The 21,576-nt window shown below is 40.0% G+C and overlaps 2 protein-coding genes across 2 annotated transcripts; one reads left to right on the top strand and one right to left on the bottom strand.

Moving 5' to 3' along the window:
• Positions 1-18: 18 nt before the first annotated feature.
• Positions 19-5,737, bottom strand: ndufv2 (NADH:ubiquinone oxidoreductase core subunit V2). Its single transcript, XM_018678024.2, has 8 exons — positions 5,570-5,737; positions 4,655-4,717; positions 3,268-3,330; positions 2,739-2,855; positions 2,400-2,568; positions 1,901-2,010; positions 332-408; positions 19-219 (listed from the first exon to the last, which is right to left on the bottom strand). Exons 1-8 carry the CDS (start codon positions 5,609-5,611, stop codon positions 126-128), a joined length of 735 nt encoding a protein of 244 aa, XP_018533540.1. The 5' UTR covers positions 5,612-5,737; the 3' UTR covers positions 19-125.
• A 699-nt stretch (positions 5,738-6,436) lies between these two features.
• acss2l (acyl-CoA synthetase short chain family member 2 like) lies at positions 6,437-19,414 on the top strand. Its single transcript, XM_018678023.2, has 18 exons — positions 6,437-6,702; positions 6,858-7,053; positions 9,750-9,841; positions 10,276-10,379; positions 12,370-12,442; positions 12,600-12,675; positions 13,496-13,580; positions 13,997-14,134; positions 14,839-15,009; positions 15,121-15,254; positions 15,848-15,980; positions 16,066-16,122; positions 16,401-16,481; positions 16,779-16,887; positions 17,110-17,178; positions 17,429-17,605; positions 18,658-18,732; positions 18,826-19,414. Exons 1-18 carry the CDS (start codon positions 6,579-6,581, stop codon positions 18,951-18,953), a joined length of 2,022 nt encoding a protein of 673 aa, XP_018533539.1. The 5' UTR covers positions 6,437-6,578; the 3' UTR covers positions 18,954-19,414.
• Positions 19,415-21,576: the final 2,162 nt, after the last annotated feature.

Raw genomic sequence — 21,576 nt, 5'->3', positions numbered from 1 at the left:
ACACACTGACACCTAGAGCACAGGTACATGAACAGTTTATTTACACAATATATGTTTGCATTAAACATAATATCAGCTTCAGGGACAAGTTGCTTTTGAAAAGAGCAAACAATAGCCAATACCATCTACAGATCCGCTCTTACACCAAAGCCTGGTCCTTTAGGAGGCTCTGTCAGAGAGGTCAATCCTCCTGCAGGCTCACAGGAGAAACGCCCACTCCTGTAAGAGAAAAAAAAAAAAAAAACGGAAAGAAAATACATCTTTAACGTGCAGCTGGTGCACATATAATTGTGTCAATGAGATGAAACTGAAAAATATTAATTATTTGTACCTGGGTCCTGGTGGTGGGACTCTGCCTGCTTTAAGTTCATCAATAATATCCTCAATATCCTTAGGTGTAAGGTCCTCCTGGAAACAAGAGGAAAGCAGAATAAATGACAAGAAAGCAGCAGAGTGCAGTGATTTTCATTTCTATTGTATTATTATTATTATTATTATTATTATTATTATGTCCTTCAACTTCTATAAAGATTTTGTCATGCTTATTAAATTAAATTCTACAGAGGGAGAGGAGATTAAGGAGACAATACTTTAAAATACTACTTCTGCAATTACAGGGAGTTAATGATTATAGCTTTAAAACACTTCCAGTCAAAATGACCAGACTTCCTTCAATAATAACAGTTTTCAAATTTCAGAACAACTTGTCAGGGATAATAGGTCATGCAGGGCTTAACAATCATTTTCACTGCAATAGAATTGTAAAAGAGCAGATTATTTGATGCTGTTAATTATTTACCGCCAAACTGGATCAGATGCAGCAATAGTTGTTTTCACTTTCACATTTATTGTCATTAGTGAACTGCACATTACAACTGTGCTACATGCAAAAGATAATAAGACTGGTTCACTTCAAATCCACTGACAGATTGTGACACTAATCAGCACTAAAGAGGTTAAAACTGTGGCAAATAACAGACTTTTAACTTGTTTTTAACCCACGCAACAGAAGTATAGTTAGCCTGCCTTATGAAAGACCTGAGACATGATTTTTCACACAGCCAAATTAACGCTAGATTACTAATGCATGTAGACTCTTATCCAACAACACTTCCTGACTTACTGTGTATCTGATAATCCACAGTGTTAATGTGCATAAAGACTGAATCAAACATTTAAAATTAAAATATTGTTAAACATGCACATCTTTGCAGTCTCAGGTTGCCTTGGCGCTGCTCCTGAGCTTGTGCTTATTTACAAACTGTACCATTTTAAATAAAACTAAACACATGTAATATAGATTGCACAACTGAATTAATCTAACAGCCCAAAGACTGAGTATTTCTGGGTGTTAATTATTCACATAAAATGCTACAGTCAGTACTGCCTTACTTGTGCTTTAACACATCGTACCTTATCCACCATTAATGATTACACCTCAGCAATGTGAGGTGTTAAGAGAAAATTCTGCCTTTCTCAGTCACATTTACTTTAATTGGGTCAATCTCTTGTGCTCACCTTGCTGTAACTGAATTTCCCGTGGCAGTTAAATGCATAATTAGTCTCATGTTTAACCACAAATCCAAAAAGCAAGTTTTACATATCACGTCTGACTCGTAAAGTTGATCTATTTCCAAACTGACTTTGTGGATGAGGCAACAGTGTTATTCCAGCCATTATTAATTTAAGATTGATTATTTTTCTGTCATGTTTTCATTTCCCTCCCTGTTCATTTCTTTCAAGCTTGTACATTTGTAGACTGTACCACACCTACAGTTGCATTCCAGAAATAGGAAAGATGTATTCTCTGCAGACATTCTTTGCAAAACTCATTTTCTGGGTTTAACCTAATTTTGTTAATGTAGTTAGAATGTTCAGTAAGGATGCCATCTGCACTCACATAATAGTTGTCATTGATCTGGACCATTGGAGCATTCACACAGGCACCTAGACATTCCACTTCTATTAGTGTGAACAGCTTATCTGGAGTAGTCTCTCCAACCTTGATACCTGTGGAGAAACAAATGAAAACATGTTGTATATGTAGCTAATTCCCTAACAAGCAGCAGATTGTGTAACTCAGCTCAAGCGGCACTACCTGACAATATACAGCTGTAACACTATATGTGAGCCATGACAAATAATCAAACCTCACTATTTGGTTGACTGAAAGAACTAATAAATGAGTGTGGTTTACTATGTGACACAGACTATGTTAGCAGTCTGTGTCCTGCTATAGCTTGGTGTTGTTTTAACTGCACTGACAACTGTATATTTACATGTTTGTTCCCAATTGCTGTTTATCTCAAATATACACAATAAAAAAGCACTGTTGTTTTCATCTGCGTTTTCATCTCTTTATTGGTGTTCCGCCGTAAAATGGAAAATGGCTCCCTTACCCAGTTTGTTTTGGATGGCCTCCAGGATGCTGTCTGAGTTGCAAAGCATGCAGGGAGTAGTTGTGCAGATCTGAATGAAGTATTTTCCCACGGGCTGACGCAGGAACATCGTATAGAATGTCGCTACTTCATACACTCTCATTGGCGCGACATCGAGCACCTCAGCAACCTGAGTGAAAACAAGTACAAAGATTCAATGAGGTTACCTTACACGACACAAAAGACCTGGTGTTGTATTGCCCCTGATATAAATATTATCAAACTGATTTTTCAAAAGATTAGAAAGATCAATACTGTCAGCACACAGCTGTGAATAAAATTCCAGAAGAATCACTGTGCCTTGTTCATAGCAGAGATGGGGAGCCATCCATGTTGCCTCTGGGCTAAATCCAGCACTGGGATGGTGGCTGCTTGCTTATGTCCTTCAGGGTACATTGAAATAATCGCCTCAATCCTCTACAGGGGGAGAAAAACACACATCTTACCATTAGATGTGAACTCGCAAGCAGCGTAGAATTATTGAATAATTTTATTCCTCTTTTGGATTTAATTTATTCACAGATGGATACATTTAAACTGTAAAACAATGCCCATATAAAAGCACTACCTTCTAAGACATTTACAAGAGAACAGAATGCTATCAGTGGGTTGACATGAGCTTATAAAAACCCAGTATCATGATTGAGCCTTTTAGAAACACAAAAAGAAAATATATCATCTGGTTGAAAGTAGTGACACAGAAATTGGCTTGAAAAGGGCAAGAGAGTCCTATGCAACTGTCTAATTACAAACTAGATAAAACTAATTGATGAAAAAAAACACCAGAGTATTCCCTACATGTACTGCTCAGCACAGACTTCAGTCTTACCTTTTTGTTCTCCTCAGTGAACTCAAAAGGAGTATCAGGGTTGTTGTCGGGAGTATCTCTGTGCTAAAACAGAAAGACCATTGTGTTAAAGAACAGTTAACATTACTTCCAAATGTATAGTTTTCCTTTGTCATCTTTGAATAACACTAATCAGCCAACTTCACAAAAATGTTATTGTTAAAATTAGAGATTAATTTTTATACGAGAGTTACCACTTTCATGTGTGAGTAACAGACTTATGAGCAGTATCTAATAGTATCTCATAAAATAGGAATAACCCATCATGTAAGCCCAAAGGGGAAACCAGTACTACTATAAGACCGTTGAAAAGACTCAACACAGATAACAGCTATTTCTGCTTCTGCACACACTGCCCCCTTGTGAGCAGCAAATATCCTTTGAGCAATTAAGAAAAAGAACAACTTTAATGGTGCTTGATGTTGAAAGATGTCAAAAACATTTCTAATTAAAGAGAGAGGACTGAAGGATGATTAAGCCGTATCTTTTGTTTTTGTCCAATCACAAATCAAAAACATTTTAACTACCAAGAGACTATGAAACCATGGCATGTTTCCATTGCATGAGAATATCACATGTGATGTTTTTGTTGCACAGTGTGGCAGTAACAGGCTCTAAAGGCAGCTCCCTGGACAAATTAGTAGCTTTTGGAAAACAAATACCTCTGGGATTATTTAAGCAAGAATGGAAGCAGAGGCATACTGCTGAGTTATGCATTGCTTTAATATAAATTATATAATCACAGGTCAATACAGTTTCTAAAACTATATATTAGTTTGTGGTGGTGGAATATTTGTTCATATTGGTGTGTGAAAATGCTGGTGTAAAACTGGTTATTTTATGAAGAATAACTAAATTAAGGGGACAAGTAACACCTCAGTCCCACAAATACAGACAAAGAATGAAGGACAGATTTACTCTAGTTGTTCATCCAACTTCATGAGACACAGCATCAGCATCTGTTTTTCCTATTTGAAATGCATTAACTAGCTGGACTGACTGCACTGATACACAGCTACAGAGGTCAGTAATAGGGACAATTAACTGTGATACAAATCTAGACAATAACACATATTATTCTCAGTGTTTGGAAAACCATAAAGAAAAATCCAATTGTCTATTACAGTGGTCCTTTTGAGCTCTCTACCTATTAACTCTGTGCATTTACTGCTTTCCCATGCAAGAGGTGTCCCTCATTTAAGAGCCTAAATGAAATCTGCCTGACAGAAGTGAAAAGGAAAGTTTACGACGTTTTATCTAACAGATTCTGGCTGCAGTACCCTGACAAAATGACGATAAACTCTTACTTTAATAATTGCAAGTATCATTCGCTGCTGATTAATTGTTCAGCACAGAACCTGTAACTCACCACAAAGATGCCACCAGCTCCAGCTCGTGCAGCGGAACGATGCAGACTCCTGACCTGCCTGGCCTGTAAACACAGAAAGAAACAGGACAGATAAAATAACTGGAGACTTGGCAGATACGTCTCGACAAGTAACTACCTTTAAGGACCAGTGAAAGGGAAAAGCTACATAGAAGCTACATAGAAGCTACATAGAAAAATGAAAACTGATGTTACCCTTGTCTATCACAGAGACAGTGTGAAATGTCATTAATATTACATTATTATGCATTATTCTACAAATCATGACAATTCACAATGTGCATGGTACATGGTAGATCAGTGTTTAACTGTAAGGAGCTTAGATCAAAATATGAGATGCCTTCACCTTAATATAGTTTGAGCACTAGTTTGTATTGGCTGCTAAGTTATATGTTTAAATGCATAATCCACACAATCACACTAATGTGTCTGTTTTCGTTATTATTTCCACAGTAAATGGGGCTATTGCTGATTGCAATCCTCCTGTCGTAATGCCGCGTTTAATAAATACAGCAAGTGATCCAAATACTTTGACCTGCTGTACAGCTGTAACTATGAGTTACGTGTTTCACCGCATTAGTCAAACTTTCTATCGCCTAATCAAATATCAAAGTGGTTAATATCAGGTAAATGAACTTAATAATGTTAATTTCATTAGATAAACGCTTAAGTCCAGAGAGAGATACTTTGCATTGCTCATTTGTCAAATAATCACCTTGTAAACGTTTGACAGCAGGAAGCTAAGCTAGCTAGCATGCGAGTGTTACCCAACATTAGTTAGCTTAGCGGCCTCCGCTGCTGCTTGCCCTTGCGAGGAGTCACCGGATTTTCTCTACAAATTACCAAAAATAGCATTTTAACTTTTACCCAGAATCATAGAGAATATCACAACCATACCGTCTGCGATACTGCAGAGCGAACAGCAGCAGACAAAAACATCTTGGGGCTTGAAGTTTGGTCCCGGTGCACTAGAAGATGGACGGGACAGCGGCGGCCGACATCAACACAAACGTTATCACGCTCGATTGAGACGGTCTGACGTCGCGTCAGTAGCGGCGTCACTCAATCGATCCCAGATTGAAACTCGAGATCAAACGCAAATGATGCCAACAGCCATTTGGACATTTCCTGCTCCGAGCTATGTTATGTAATCAGAATGATAGTTCACGTTGCATGTTTACCAGCGTTTACTCGGGACTGATATAATATTAAAATGGAATAACAATGCAAACTTTTGTTTAGCTCTTAAAAACAAAGCTACAAAGTTCATCCCAGTAAAGCAAGGATAAGATCCAAGTACTAAGATAAAATGAGAATCTAATAAATAAAATGACAACAGACCGCAGCCATATGATGGATAAATGGAAGATGGATATATAGAGATATTTAGTGGATACTCTATCCACAGGTTATTAAATAGTAAAATTGTATAATATGAAAACACAATCTGTTCTGCCATAGTTAAAAATATCTAGCTCTCAGTGAACAGCTGTTGTTCTAAGAGCCCCCATCACCATCTCAGTCAAATCAAACCTGCCCTGCTCCTGCCTGAATCCCAAGTATTCATCCCACTGCACACCTCCTCTTCCTCCTCCTCCTCCTCCTCCTTGCTTGGAAAAATAATGCTATCAGCAGACCAGGGAGGGCTCGTCCAATGAAAAAGTGGGAGTGCCGCACCCTGCGAGCCGATTCGCTGCTCTGGCACTAAGCAGACTGGGGAGAGCCTCCAGCTCAGGGATTAGAGGTGGGTCTTTATGCATGCTGAATTGTGTTGCTTCAGTAAAGAAGGCCTTATAGTGGTCTTACCTTAGCTGGGAGGATCCAGACAGATCAGCCGTGACTACATATTAACCATTTTTGACTCTCTCTCAGATGATATAGGCCTGTCTACATTTGTCCTTTCACAATGGTTGTTCCTGAATCTCAGGACAAAATGTACTACCCTTCTGGTGACCTGCAGAGGGATGCTCATGTGCCTGACTTTAACTCTTATCTGGCACTGTACAGGAAGTCTCTTGAGAATCCAGAAGGTAGGTCAAACTCGTCTGTATTTTTAGTACAGTGCTTGCTGTGCTTCTTTGCATTTTCATCTCCCTCTGAGCCTGTCTGCATGCATCTCTCAGTGTTTATCTGCCCTGTCTGTCTGTAGCCTGTAACACTGACTTCAAGTATCACTTTTTTTCAGCTTTCTGGAAAGAGGTTGCTGATGAGTTCTTTTGGAAGAAGCCAGCAACAGGGCCGATACTGCAGTACAACTTTGATGTGACAAAAGGGAACATATATGTCAAATGCATGGAGGGGGCCAAAACCAACATGTGCTATAATGTCCTGGACAGACATGTGAGGGAGAGAAACCTCGGTGAAAAGGTTGCCTATTACTGGTAAGCAACAGCGCGTGCCTAGAGTGAATGACGGCTTTGATGGGAAATACAGCCTGGAGTTATGTCAGGTATTCTGGTCAATAGCAACTGCTGTGTCCCCTGTTGTAACCCCAGTGCACCAAAACAACCCACAGTCACTGCAAACAATGCCAGCATTTCAGCCTCTCTGCTGCCAGATTTGAAAGAAAACATTTTACAGGCTGTGTTGCGAAATGTTCCCAGATTTCATGATTAAACACATTTAAAATGGTCAAATTCAGCTCATTGTAAGTTCTACCAAACCCATAAAGCAAATTTATGGTGTAATGTGTATGGTTGTAATACAAAGCCTGCTTCTACTTGAATCTTCCCAGAATCTTCCAATAATAAAAGTCCAATAACAGCCTAATAGTTTGTTTACAGAACAAGACTATCTTCAGTTGCATATTTTGGATATAAGCTCATAGATCCTCTCACTGCTCCCTTTCCAACTCTTGACTTCTAAACTCTTTAAAGGAATCTCACACCCTCGACAATTCACCATAAAGATTATTTTATGTTTTTTTGGCTTTATTTTATGGCATATTGTTTTGTATTTGCTTTGTCAACTGAGGAAGCTTAGCAAACAAGACACAGTTGTTCTGCAGGCTCAGCAGTAATGAGGGTTCAATGGAACTGGGCACAGTAGAGACCAACCATTACCCACACAAGTGTCTAACCACTGTTTGCACTACATCAAAGTGCTTATGTAATATATCTGCTCGAGTGTTTGCCATGCCCGGTTCAGCAGCACATCATAAGAGCAGGATATAGTGTGTCAGCTGTGTTGATACTGTATTTATATGCAGGTCTTCAGTGACCATATGGTTTGGTTTGACATGTTAAACACTTACAGTATATGACTGTAGCGCACACCTTGTCCAAACAACATCCAGAAAACTATCTCAAAAAATGAGATGCCTAAACAAGAGTTAAATGTCAAATATGTGTGTTATTTTATTTGTCTTTATTCTTTGCTGTATCTGATGAGAGCAATAGATGTTTGTATCTCAAAAAGATGTAAAATTACCACTCACAAATAGAAATTATTCTTCAATCCTCAAGGAGCTTCTCTGGGAAACTAATTGTTTTTACACTGTGCTCTGACTAAAGCCCAAAATTTAAAGGATTACACTAATTTACAAAATCAAACCAACAATTAAAAGATGTCAACATGAAAGTAATCCTTTCCACAGCGCAGGGCATGTAGCTGTGTTTTTGTTTTAAATGATCAGTAATGTTTTAACACAGGAGATGATGATAATTAACTGGTGTGATGTACAAGATATTTGATTATAAGACTTACAATATAATATACATATATAATTAAAGTGTTATTAACAAATTGAGCATTAATAAGATATTTTCTGTCTCAGTGGGCGAGAAATTACAACAAAAAGAGAAAAAATGCATCAGGGTTGTTTAATATCAACTGAAAAATTAAGTAGTAGAGCCATTTATCAACTGATGAGTTATGCATTATCTCCAGTGACGACAAGTTTCAGACATAATGAGATATCTTGGTGTAATTTGCCTTTCATTTTAAGGCATTAAGTGCATTGCATAATTGATTTAGATTGAAACAACAAAATAAATTACATAAATGAAAAACATAGACTAAAAGAAAAACAAAGAAAATAAAGTAAATGAAAATAAATATGAATAAATATACACAAACAGCACAAAGTCTTATTACAGCTGTAATAAACATACATACATTTGATTCAGAAGTATTAAATATGGAGTCACGTTTGAGATATTCTGGAGTTTGTTCAAGATATCTGCGGCACACAGCAGTTAAAAGCAGCTTCACCATGTTTGGATTTAATGGCAGACGGCCTCAGAGGCAGATATATTTTAGTCCAAAACAATTCACTGGTTTATAAATGTACAAGTAGTATGTCTAAGAGAGAATTAGAGTAATGTGCTCAGCCTTCTTGGTCTTTGTCAGATCTTAAGCAGTCGCATTCTGAATGAGCAGCAGCTGTCAAAGAGCTTTTTCAGAAAAGACCTGAGAAAATCCTATTACAGCGGTCCAACCTACTTGAGATAAAGGCATGGATTAGGTTTGTGTGTGAATTTTCAAATTCATGCTGTATTTCAAGGTGGAAATAGGTTACTGTACTTTGTGTTCATATTTTGGTCTGATTTCATAGCAACATCAGTCACCACAACCTGAGTCACACTGAGATTTGTAAATAATTCAGAACAGATCAGAGGTCTTAAGCACTTCCATCGCATCATCGGACCACTTTATCAATACATGTTGCATTTATGGTTGCAGAGTTTCATTAAAGTAATCAATCATTTCACCATTCCTATCTCTGTGATAAAGTTGATGCCAGGTTGTTGCAGTGTTTTGGCCTCAGTCATACACCAGGAGCTTGCTACCATGCTGCCTGCTGCCCTGTGAAATATTGTGCCACATAGTTTCCCAAACAACTGTCCTGACAAACATCCAAACCCAATATAGACACAGGAACAACAGGAACAGGTTATCTCCCCAATGAACTCAACAACTTCATGTTGTATGAAGAAGGTACAGTTACATGAACTGGTGTCAATATGGAAGGATTAGTAATAAAAAAAAGACATACAGACAGAGCTTCACACAACCTGACACAGGTTTTACTTTACAGTAACAGATTTTGGGTGCGTTTCTCTTCTTGTCTTCCCAGGGAGGGAAACTCACCTGACCACCACATGACCATCACCTACCGCCAGCTGCTGAGCCAGGTCTGCCGCTGCGCTAATGTCCTCAAGCAAATGGGTGAGAGCCTGAAGTTGGACCAGAAATTACTGTTAGCAGCAAAAAGTTAGAGGAAAAGAAAAAGAAAAAAAGAGAGCACATGGTGAAATCACTGCCTCTTAATTGCAACAGAAAGGACAGAATGTTGAACGACCTCTTTTAACCTCGACAAAATCTTAAAAGAGCCTCATCATAGGAGTTTATTCTCATGTCAGTCTATATCTTAAATCCATAAATCCAGAATGTTTTATAAGTGTAAAGTACAAGTGTAAAAGTATCATCTAAAGTCGATGATGTGTGATGTGAAATGACACCAAATAGGGCTCATTAGCAGCATGCCAAAAGCCACCAGATATGGCTCTTTACAGTATGTACAATGTACTTGTTGCATATTGAACGTACAGAGCAGTGTCTGGCCCGTATCCAACATGCTTGTGCTTTTGTCCTTGGTCAAGGTGTGAAAAAGGGAGACAGAGTGTCTATCTACCTTCCCATGATCCCAGAGCTGGTCTATACCATGCTGGCCTGTGCCAGGATAGGTGCTGTTCACTCCATTGTGGTAAGTGGTACAAGACTAATGGCACAGTATTACAGTTTTTTGTGTGTTTGTTTTTTGTTTTTCAGAAATGAGACACGAGTAAGCACCAGCATGGGGTTTTAAGAGTCAGATTTAAGAGCCATAAAGCAACAGATCAATTGAGATTTGTGTCATGCAGTGTCATGTATTGCCAGCGTGTAGGAAGTATAGATTCAGTTAACATGCTTGTCAGCTGCAACTTCTGCTCTGACCCTATTTCCCAGAGAAAACATCAGCTGAACCCGAGCTCTCTCTTCTGATAGTCCGGGACTGAACTGCTGCTGCAGTTATCAGCTGTGTGTGTGTGTTGTGTGAACGCAGTAGCACCTGCACTCAGTATATGGGTCAGACATTTACTGGCTGTATCCAGCTTGGGGAGACATCAGAGTCAGTGTAGTTTTGCAAGCAAGCCAGCACTATTTTAGCTTTTCAACCTTCCCCGTCTGTGCAAAGGTTGGTAGCCTTGTTAAAAATATCTCCGGGCTGCTCCAAGGTGGGCTCACTTTATAGCTTGTAAAGGGCTGTTTTTGGCAGACTTGAGCGTAAGCGACCTTGTCTGTGCTTGGTCATTGTTGTGTATTTTCCAGCTCTCTGTTTTTATCATATTTGATGTGAACATCACTTAGCAACATAATCATCTTTGGGATAGCACCAGCTTTTTAGATTCTTGTGTGACTCATAAATTATCGTTGTAAATTAGCCTGGCATAAAATTCAAGCAGAGACAGAGCCAGACAGGACTGCCAATGCCACTCACGCAGTGACATTTTGCTGAGTCCAGAGTCCTCAGTGACCTGGTTCATAATGCGGTCATGAACACTGAAACTTTATCCTCTGTGAACTATTAACCTCAGCCAGAACAAAGTATCTGGAAGGAGACACAGCAAATGACAATCACATAAAAGAGCAATTATAAATGTCTGGTTCATTATGTAATATTGAGCAAGGTCACCCTTCTATGTATGGTGATGAGAAGGAGCAGTACACATCACCACTGTGTCTGTTTGTACTTAAAAGCAAACATTTGCTGAACAGCAGCCAATGTAACCACAAATAACCACTGAGAGATGACGGTAAAAAGTAAAATAAAGAGTAGCAGTAGTACAAGTAGAGTGTTCACATATGATCAGCACTAACTTTGCAGCCACACCGGATAAATAACCTTAGCTTCTTTTGTTGTGTAACATATTTGAAGCTTAGAAAAAAGTGAACAAACTACATACCAACTTATGAATCTTTACAGCGAACTGAACAAAACTCTGTAAGATGATCTGTAAGTTCCACTTCTAGATCAACAGGTAAAAAACCCCATGGTTAGCTTTACTTTATTTGGAGAACAGTAAAATTATTACTCAAATTGTCAGTGACAATTAACACACTGAGCTCCTGGTTGAACTTTGAGCCTGCACCGTTTTCCTGACACAAAGAGACATAAAATGACTACAAACACGGCTGCATGGTTTGCAGTCATTTTGTGTCTCTTCCTGGTCATTCTGGGTTCGTTTGTAGTCTTGTTGCATCTTCTTGTGGTTTGGCGTCTCTTGGAGGTTGTTTTGTGTCTCTCTGCATCATTTAGTATCTTATTGAGTTGTTTTGAGTTCCTTTGAAGATGTTTTGTTTCTCTTTGCTGTGGTTTTGTATCATTTTATGTCTTTTTGTAGTTTTCTATGTCTTTTCCTGGTAGCTTTGGGTTTGTTTGGAGTCTTTTTGCATCTCTTTCGTAGTTGTTTTGTTCTCTTGGTGGATATTTTGAATCTCTTCATAAATGTTTTGCATCTTTTTGTGCTGTTTTTGCATCATTTTATGTCTCTTTGTAGCTGTTTTGCATCTTTTTGTTATTACAATACAAATAATGGATAAAACTATGACATTAATACCCAAGCTAGAATCAGAATTAGCCTTTAAAAAGTTCCACAGCACCTCCTCCTTTCAGCTCTTCCTCTCTCTCCTCGTCTTTCTCTTTGCCTGTTCAGTTTGCAGGTTTCTCCTCTGAGTCCCTGTGTGAGAGGATTATGGATGCCCAGAGCAGCGTCCTGGTGACAGCAGGTAGGTCCAGACTAACCTCTGGCCAGGGGCTGTAAAGATGATGTTTAGGTTATAAAGTGACTCAGTGTTTAAACACCTCGTCCCTGCTGGTTGATACACCTCTTCATCTACTCATCCTCTGTTGCTCACTCTCCCTCTATCCTTTTGTAATATACAGATGGTGTTTACAGAGGAGAGAAGCTGATCAACCTGAAACAGATTGCAGACGAGGCTCTGGAGAAGTGCAAGCAAAAGTAGGTCCTAATCACAAGGCCAACAGTTCCCCACTTCTCAGCAACCGCCTTTATTTACACTAGCTGCTGCTGGTAATGGGACTCAACCCCAGGCATATGAGTCACTGGACACACACACACACACACACACACACACACACACACACAGAGCAAAGCCATATCAGCTGTTATCAGGGACGTTGAGGAAACACACTGCCTGGTTGCCACAGTATGGGGTTGCCGGGCAACATGGAGCACTCAGATTCATCAGGGAAGCCCAAGCTGCTTGTATCCCGTGGCAACGTGAGCCTGGTAGGGATGTGAGCAGAGAAACAAAGCATGATGGGAATGGTTATCTGGGGGAGGCAGTATCAAGGGTTTGGGGGTATTCATTTCAAAATAAAATAAATAAATACTGTTTGTTTTGCCAGTGGGAAAGAAACGTGAACAGTTATACAATTGGACAGGTTTTAAAGCTGCTATAGATATTATATATTAAAAACAGACCATGTGAATACTTGTCTACTGTACACTCTAGGGTGACACAATAGAACAAATACTAAACTGGAGCTATCATTTATACATGAAATGGATGAAATATATAATTAAAATGGACAAGGGCAGGTTAAACACAAGAAAAAAGTAGGATAGAGAAAAATAAAGCTCTTAAATTAAAATATTCAAATGTGAAAATTGTCACAAAATGATAGAATAGAATAAATATGAGGCCCAACACATGCCTCAAGGGATCTCATGATCCAGATATTTTTTTAAATTCTTGGAAAGTGGGGCAACTGGGTTTTATGCCTTTCACTGCCTCTCACACGTTTTTAAATTTCAGATCATTATCCAGTGTCACTAAATGCCTCGTCGTCAAGCACCATGCCTTGAGGACAAGAAGTGGAGCTGCATGCAACAAACTACAGGTATAAAAAAAACCCTACCAAACAAACACCTAATATTTGGATCGACAGCTCTGTTCTTGAAGCCAATTTGTGAATTTGCTCTACCTTGCATCACCTGCTTTTCATGAAGTAGGAAAAAGAGCCTACATCTGAGTTTTTTAGTCTTTAAAGTCTTTCAGTTAAAGGCATCCATAAGTCGTCAGCCCACAAAGGATAATGTAATCCATCATCCGAGGCTAAACAAAACAAAAATAACCTTAGAACATGGTCTCTTCCAATTTTGGATTCAGAATATACCTCAGAGGGACACAGTAAATTACAGTCGGTTCAGAGCTGACATGGCGTGTTGCTGCCTGTGCTTCTGGCACACGATGTGAGCAGATGTAATGAGTGGCTTCATGTGTTGGATTCATTCCCTCTTGTTCTGGTGCATTCAGACCCCCTGGGACTCGGAGTGCGATGTGTGGTGGGACGAGGTGATGAGAGACTCTCCTGAAGAGTGTGAGCCCGAGTGGCTGGAAGCAGAGGACCCGCTGTTTATCCTCTACACTAGCGGCTCCACTGGCAAACCCAAAGTAAGACATGGCTGCAGGTGGAAACCAGTTTTACAGCAGAAACAGACAGTCTGCTTGTAAAATCTCAACCAAACCACATCTTAAAAACAAATCACAGCATCTATTTTCTCCTCTGATAAGCTCATAATGATGTTAACCACGCTGGCTTTTACATAATCTGCTGTCTTTAGAGGGAATTAATGGTTTTCTAATGCTAAAAGGCATAAAGACAATCCTAGAAAGTTATCTGTTCCCTGAAAGCACCACAGTTGCATTTGTGTTTTGTGTATTAGTGCAAATTATATGTTATTATTACACAAAACACAGCACTCAGGGCATCAAATAGTATGAAATAATTTCTCTGGCTTTGTCTCTCACTCACACACAGTCATGTTTCCATCACTTCAGAAGTCACTATATTGATTTACGTACAATTTCTGGAGACTTTAAACCAAGCTTTCACCCTAGACTAAATTAAATTTTACATTATGAGGACTTGCTTTTTGTCCCCAGGGGAAGTGGAGTCCCTCCTGACTGTATAAATAGATTTATGTCCCCCACAACACAAGTAACACAAGCCCACATACACACACACACACACACACACCTGCATACATGTGCCTTCTGCCAGCATAGAGAGCCCCCCCTTATTTTTAGTGTCTGCTGCCTTTGTGTTGACCAATTATCTTCCCGTCCATGTTCTCGTGTCCTTGTGTACGGTACAGGGTGTTCTCCACACCGTTGCCGGGTATCTGCTCTACTCGTCGCTGACCTTCAAGTGCGTTTTTGATCATCACCATGATGACGTGTACTGGTGCACAGCTGACATCGGCTGGATCACCGGCCACTCCTACATCACCTACGGCCCCCTCGCAAACGGCGCTACAGGTGTTCTAGTGAGTCAGAAAATTCACTTTGTTCCTTTCATTTTTCTTCTTAAATTTTAGCTTCAGTGCTTTTCACCCTGCTTAGAGATACATGTTGTTTGTATGTTTTGCTTTTTCCAGTTTGAAGGGATTCCCATCCACCCTCACGTCGGCCGGTTCTGGGAGATTATTGAAAAGTACAAAGTGACAAAGTTCTACACAGCTCCTACAGCCATCCGCCTGCTGATGAAGTACGGACGGGAACCAGTGCAGAAGTGAGCGCCCGGCTGCTTCATAGCAGTTCAGAAAAATCCTTCATTTTTTAGATTTTTTTCCCCCCAGAAGCTACAGCAGGAGTCTGACCTTCAAAGCACAGCTTCACCTGAGAGGTGGCTCTGCTGTATTTTTTCAAAGACCTGACTTCTTATGTAACATTTTGCTCGGCAGTGAAGAAACCAGATTGTAAGAATAATGATGTGACTGAAACTGTGTGATGTTTTCATGCATTTCCAATGGGGAATTCACAGGAATTCTTAAACTCAGAATAGAATTATCTGCCATGAACTTCTGGTTTTTGAAGTCCACAGAAGTAGAAACCACCTGAATCTCAACTTATAAGCTTTTGAATTCTTGTGGAAACAGTGCAAATCAAGGACATTATCCCTTGACTTAAGAGTTTCCCCTGCACTTCTAAAGGTGTTTCATGGCTGAAAATGTAAAGGAATAGCAATATTTTGAGAAAAATCTCACTTTCCATATCAGTAATAAACTCTGTCCAGCTTTGTGATACAGAGATTAGAGATGAGTGCCACATAATGATGGAATATAAGGAAATCTGAGGGAAATTTTTCTCACTTGCTTCCGTCAGGTACGACATCTCCAGCCTGAGGATTCTGGGTACAGTGGGTGAGCCGATCAACCCAGAGGCGTGGCAGTGGTACCATGAGGTGGTCGGTCAGGGCAGGTGTCCCGTAGTCGACACTTTCTGGCAGACAGAGACGGTAATGAACACACACTTCAGAGTGATATGACTTCAGAAGAATCCAGTTATCAGTAACTATAATGCACTTCTGTATTTCTCTGCAGGGAGGTCATGTTTTGACTCCTCTGCCTGCCGCCACGCCGCTGAAACCCGGCTCTGCTGTAAGTCAAAACATCTCCTTCAACACCCATTACCTCACACTCTGACATTTCTATGCAACTTTTAAACACACCCGGTCTCCTCCAGTGAATATTAACAATAAAAGTCATGCTGGTAAGGAAGAGTTTTACCTCTGTATGTGAGAATCTATCAGTATCAGTTCAGGAGATGCAGCATCTCTTCATGTAAATTGCTCTTTCTTCATTTCCATGAGAGGATTATGATTCAGATTATGATCTGGAGCAAACATTTTGCATTAAATCTAAACCTCCTGTCTCAGACCTTTCCGTTCTTCGGGGTGGAGCCGACCATCCTCAACGAACACGGAGAGGAGCTGGAGGGGGAGGCTGAGGGTTATCTGGTAAGTTTCAATTCAACTCAATTCAGGGCAGCTTTATTTATATCTGTAAGGGCAACAGATACACACAAGTTCTTTCTATTTATTTCATCTCCCTCTGCTTGTTGCCAGTAGTTTTCTTGTCTTAGTGGCTTTAGTTTGAAGCACTTTGAAAACAGTTTACACTTGATTTATTACAAATTAGTTGTAGCTCCATGTAAAGCACTTTATAACTTTGTTTACACAGCACCATTCAAAATAAGGTTTAGTGTTATTAATGATAGCAGCAGCAGCAGTGATATTCTCTGTGTTTTGTTGCAGGTTTTCAGGAGGCCCTGGCCTGGAATAATGCGCACTGTGTACAGAAACCAAGAGCGCTTTGAAAACACCTACTTCAAGAAATTCCCAGGCTTTTATGTGACTGGTGATGGTGAGACATGAAAACTACATTTCATCTTTCACCCTTGTATAGGAGACCAGAAATATCAGCCTCACCCTACTATCATGCAGATCACTCTGGATTAAGCAGCAGTCAAAGCACCAAAAATGTACATCTTGATCTCTCACTAAAATACCAAGGAGCCTCCTGAGATGCTATAAAAAATCTTTTTGGGGGTTACGCAACTTGTTTTCCTCTTGTTTCCTCTCTCAGGTTGCAGGCGGGATAAAGACGGATATTACTGGATCACAGGAAGAATAGATGACATGCTGAATGTGTCAGGTATCATACTGAGAGGTGATGCTGTCTGATAATGCAGCTGCTTCTCAAAACCCTCAGAAAGATTATTACAGCACCAGACTGGGTTATTTTTACTCTGTTATGTAATATCACAACATTAAACTTGCAGCCTTCTGAGAATATTTTTCATTTTTTTCTCCTGAAACTCTTTGTTGAATTCATCTCTTGTGTTTTTTTATGATGCATCACAGATGACACTCATAACCTGGTGTGTCTTCTTGTCGTCTCACAGGACACCTGATGAGCACAGCGGAGGTGGAGGCGGCACTGACCGAGCACCCGGCCGTGGCCGAGGCCGCTGTGGTGAGCCGGCCTCACAAAGTGAAGGGCGAGTGTCTCTACTGCTTCGTCAGCCTCAAAGACAGCAGGGAGTTTAACCACACACTGGTGGAGGAGCTCAAGAGACTGGGTGAGGCTCAGGCACAGGGGTTAAAGGGAGGATCCACTCAAAATAATACAAATTTAGGTTTAAGGATGTTGTGCGATTTTAATGTTTTTGTGCGTTTTGGTTATCTGATTTTTAGATCCAAAATGAATTAAATACAAAGACACTCATTATGCTGCTTGACAGTAAATGTTATATAATAAGACAGACTACTTTGTTAGAGTTCAGATGTTAAAATGACTGGCATGGTTAAGACCATGAACACATCATCATTCACACAGTAAATTCTTCATTACACCTGCTGCAACCAACAATTATTTTCATTATCGATGAATCTGAATTATCAATGAATATTTTTTTCTATTTATCAATTGATCATTTTGTCTATAAAATAAACATAAATCATGAAAACATTCAGTTTACACTCATGTGTGACGAAGAAAAGCATCAAATCCTCACATTCACAAGTTAGAATTAGCTAATATTTGACTTTTTTTGCTTTAAAAAAATGATTAAAACTATCAGTGGTCAAAATAGTTGCAGATGAATTTCCCATCAATAGGCTAATCTATAAATTGACTGATTCCTGCAGCTGTATACTGTACAGTGAAATATTGTCACAGGAGATAGTGACGAAAACATCCACAATTTCTTGAAAGAGAAAGCAACAAATAAAGGAGTACACACCAAGAATAGCCAGAAAAAGTAAAGAAAATAAGACAGAAGGAAAGAAAAAGGAGAAAAAAGAAGGGATGAAAGAAAACACCTATTGCATCAGTCTCTCAAATCAAAGACCCTGGGTTTCTTTCCAGGCTTGTACCAACATTCGTCTGTCACAGAAAAAGAAATTCATTGTAGAGGAGGCAGAGGAAACATTATCAGCAGGATTCAATGCAGCTTTAAGATGTTTTGAGTGAATAATGCAGCTGCCTCACTGTTCATAAACTAGCTGACACACTCACACAGGCAGTCTTTGAAAGAAAGCAGCCAGGTTCCGTCCACAGTGGAGTTTGATTTCAGTCCAGTTGAGATGTATTCTGTATCGCACTGACTCCCTCTCTGTATCCTTTCATCAGTGAGAGAAAAAATCGGTCCAATCGCTACACCAGACTTCATTCAGAACGCTCCAGCGCTCCCTAAAACTCGCTCAGGTAAATAGTCCAACACATCCACTCCACCTCCTTCACCTCCTCTACTCCTCCTCATCTGACCTCTCTTCCTCTGACTCTCTAACCGATATTCAGGGAAGATCATGAGGCGTATCCTCCGTCAGGTCGCCCGCAATGAGAAGGACCTGGGCGACCTTTCGACCCTGGCCGACCCGAAAGTGGTGGAGGTGCTGTTCAGCCAGAGATGTGAAGCTGCAGCCTGAACAGAACACCTCCACCTCTCTCTCTCTGTTTATCTCTTCTAACTATGCAGTGGAACAGATGAAGACAATCACCATCTGCTGGTTCTGGATCAGCATCTGAGTGGGACTGAATCACGGGGCTGGGATCAGACAAAGATAACTGCTAACACCGAGACGTTTGAAATTGTTGTTTTAAGTGGAGAAAAAGAAAATAGAAAAACAGTTGAAAAAGTCAAATCAAATGGGGCTGGGTGTTGGTTTGTGTTTGGGCCAAAATGTCAAACAAACAAGACAGAATTATTTTTATATTTTCTTAAAAGTCTTGTAGTTTTATGTCTCGTGTCTTTAGAGGGGGAAGTGAATCTTTCTTCTCTTTTTTAATCTTGAACCAGAAAAGTCAGCTTGTTTTTTGACTGACGCCTGACGTACATTTTCAATCTGTGACACATATCTATGATGTGAAAATAAAAGTGTTCAACCTGTTTTTGTTTTTGTTGCTTTTGTCCTTTTACCCTCAAGCACTGCAGCTGCTTGACGCCCCCATGTGGCAGGAATCGTCCTCTGCAGCTGCCTCCTTACTGCCTCTGTGTTTACTACAAAAAGCCCTTTTTTACTCTCCTGCTAAGTGTCTAACAATTCTCGGAGCGCGCACACACACACACACACACACACACACACACACACACACACACACACACACACACACACACACACACACACAGCTTTGATGATTTGATCAGTGCAGCAGGCAGCAGCGATTATGGGAGACAGAAGAGAAAAGCAGGTTGTTTTATCTTAAGTGCACTGGATTCTTTTGAAATTACAGGCGTCAGTGATGTTGAAAAGGAGGAAAAAGGAGCAATAATCTGTTTTTGTTAAAGAGATTACACTGCAGCAGGTTGTTATAAAAGTAGCTCAGAGGAACTGCTCTCTTATCTGACTTGGGTCATGTGCAGTCGGTGGGCTTCCTTTGTCTGTTTCCACCTCTCTGTCTGTCTCCTGTACACCACTCCATGTCACATGCATACAGCGGTGTGTGTGTGTGTGTGTGTGTGTGTGTGTGTAGGTGGGCAGGACGAGGAGAAAACAGCCCAGAAACACTGCGATGGGCGATGTTACATCATCACCCCCCAGCAGCAGAGGAGTGGTTACCATGACAACCCCCCCCCATCATCCACCTCCTCCTCCTCCATCTTCCTCTGGTCACCACAGCAGCGTGCAGATGTTTTGTAACCTGACGACGCTGACGCCAAGAAAGTAAAATAAATAAATAATGTTTTAGCTGCAAAATTTTGCATTAATGTAATTAATTAATAACGTGCTGATGAATCACTGGGTAATTTTACATCTGAAGACGCTTAAAAGTTTTTCAAATAAAAAAATGTGAGAAGGTAAAATCACTTCTTCCACCTCCCCGTGTGCACACTAAAAAAAAAAAACAACAGATTTAATGTTTACTGTGTTATTTGTGATATAACTAAAATATGGTTATTCTGTGTCAGGACACAACAAGTTCAAAACTCTCACAATTTGACTGATACTTGCATAAAGCAATGTAAAGTAAGTGAACTTTTTATGTTTAAATTTGTCTTGAAACATGGTCAGATCTTCATCTGCGGTTACAATTATGAACAAACACTATTTATTTTAACTATTAACACAAAATCATTGTATTGTTCTTGTCCATTCTGGATGCATAATTCGGCAGGAGTTAGTCAACTTGGAGTCTAATCAGTGAAACCAGATTGAAGGTCTGGGTTTAAGCTTCTTTGACCTATAAAAACATGTAAATATTTAGAGTTACTGAGCAGTTCAAAAGAAGTATCTCAGAGGATTTACAACCAACAACTGTCGATTTACATAAAGCTGGAGTTTGTCTGACGGTGCACAGTCAGACAAACTGTAATTGGAGACGATTTAATTCTGTGGCTTCTCTCCCTAGAAGTGGGCGTCCAGCTAAATTGTCTTGAAAGGCAAAACACAGATGCTCAATAAGGCAAAAAAAAAAAAAAAAAAAAAAAGCCCAGAGTAACAACTGAAGGCTTGAAGGAATCCTCAGAGCTGGCTGCTTTGCTGCCTCTGGGCCTGAACCGTTCACCAGCGTCAAAGGGGGAAGATGAATTCCCAAGTTTATCAGGGTACCTTTAAGGATAATGTCAGGGTGGCTGTCAGATGAAGCTCAGTAGAAGCTGAGGTTCATACCAGCAACAGTTTATTAGACAAAGTTAGCAACCTGATTCTCCAGCTGGATGAGAGACCAGTTTGTTATGGCCCAAAACTGAGACGAGAGCAGATCAGGGGAGCAGACGAGAGAGATTCACAGAGGAATTTCACTTAATTGTGTAGTCTGGAGATAGATGGAACTAGAGGAAATTAACTAAATAAAAAAAACACAGACACACAACACACACAAGCCCCGGGGCCAACAACAGGTATGAAACTGCAATTTATCTGTTTTTCTTTAACAATCAAATATCAGCCTCAGGTATCAGTCTCTAACACACACAGCGGTTTTGTGTTTGTAACTGAATTAAGGAGATTGAATTTCACAAACTCGACGGCTGCATGGAAGAGCTGGTCACTGCTGACGGAGCAGTTTGACAAAGTGACAGTCAGCTGGATGTCGACCGACAGCAGCAGATCA

The sequence above is a fragment of the Lates calcarifer genome, linkage group LG4 (genome assembly GCF_001640805.2).
Source record: "Lates calcarifer isolate ASB-BC8 linkage group LG4, TLL_Latcal_v3, whole genome shotgun sequence".
Lineage (NCBI taxonomy): Eukaryota > Metazoa > Chordata > Actinopteri > Centropomidae > Lates > Lates calcarifer.
This window is presented reverse-complemented; position numbering and strand designations above follow the sequence as displayed.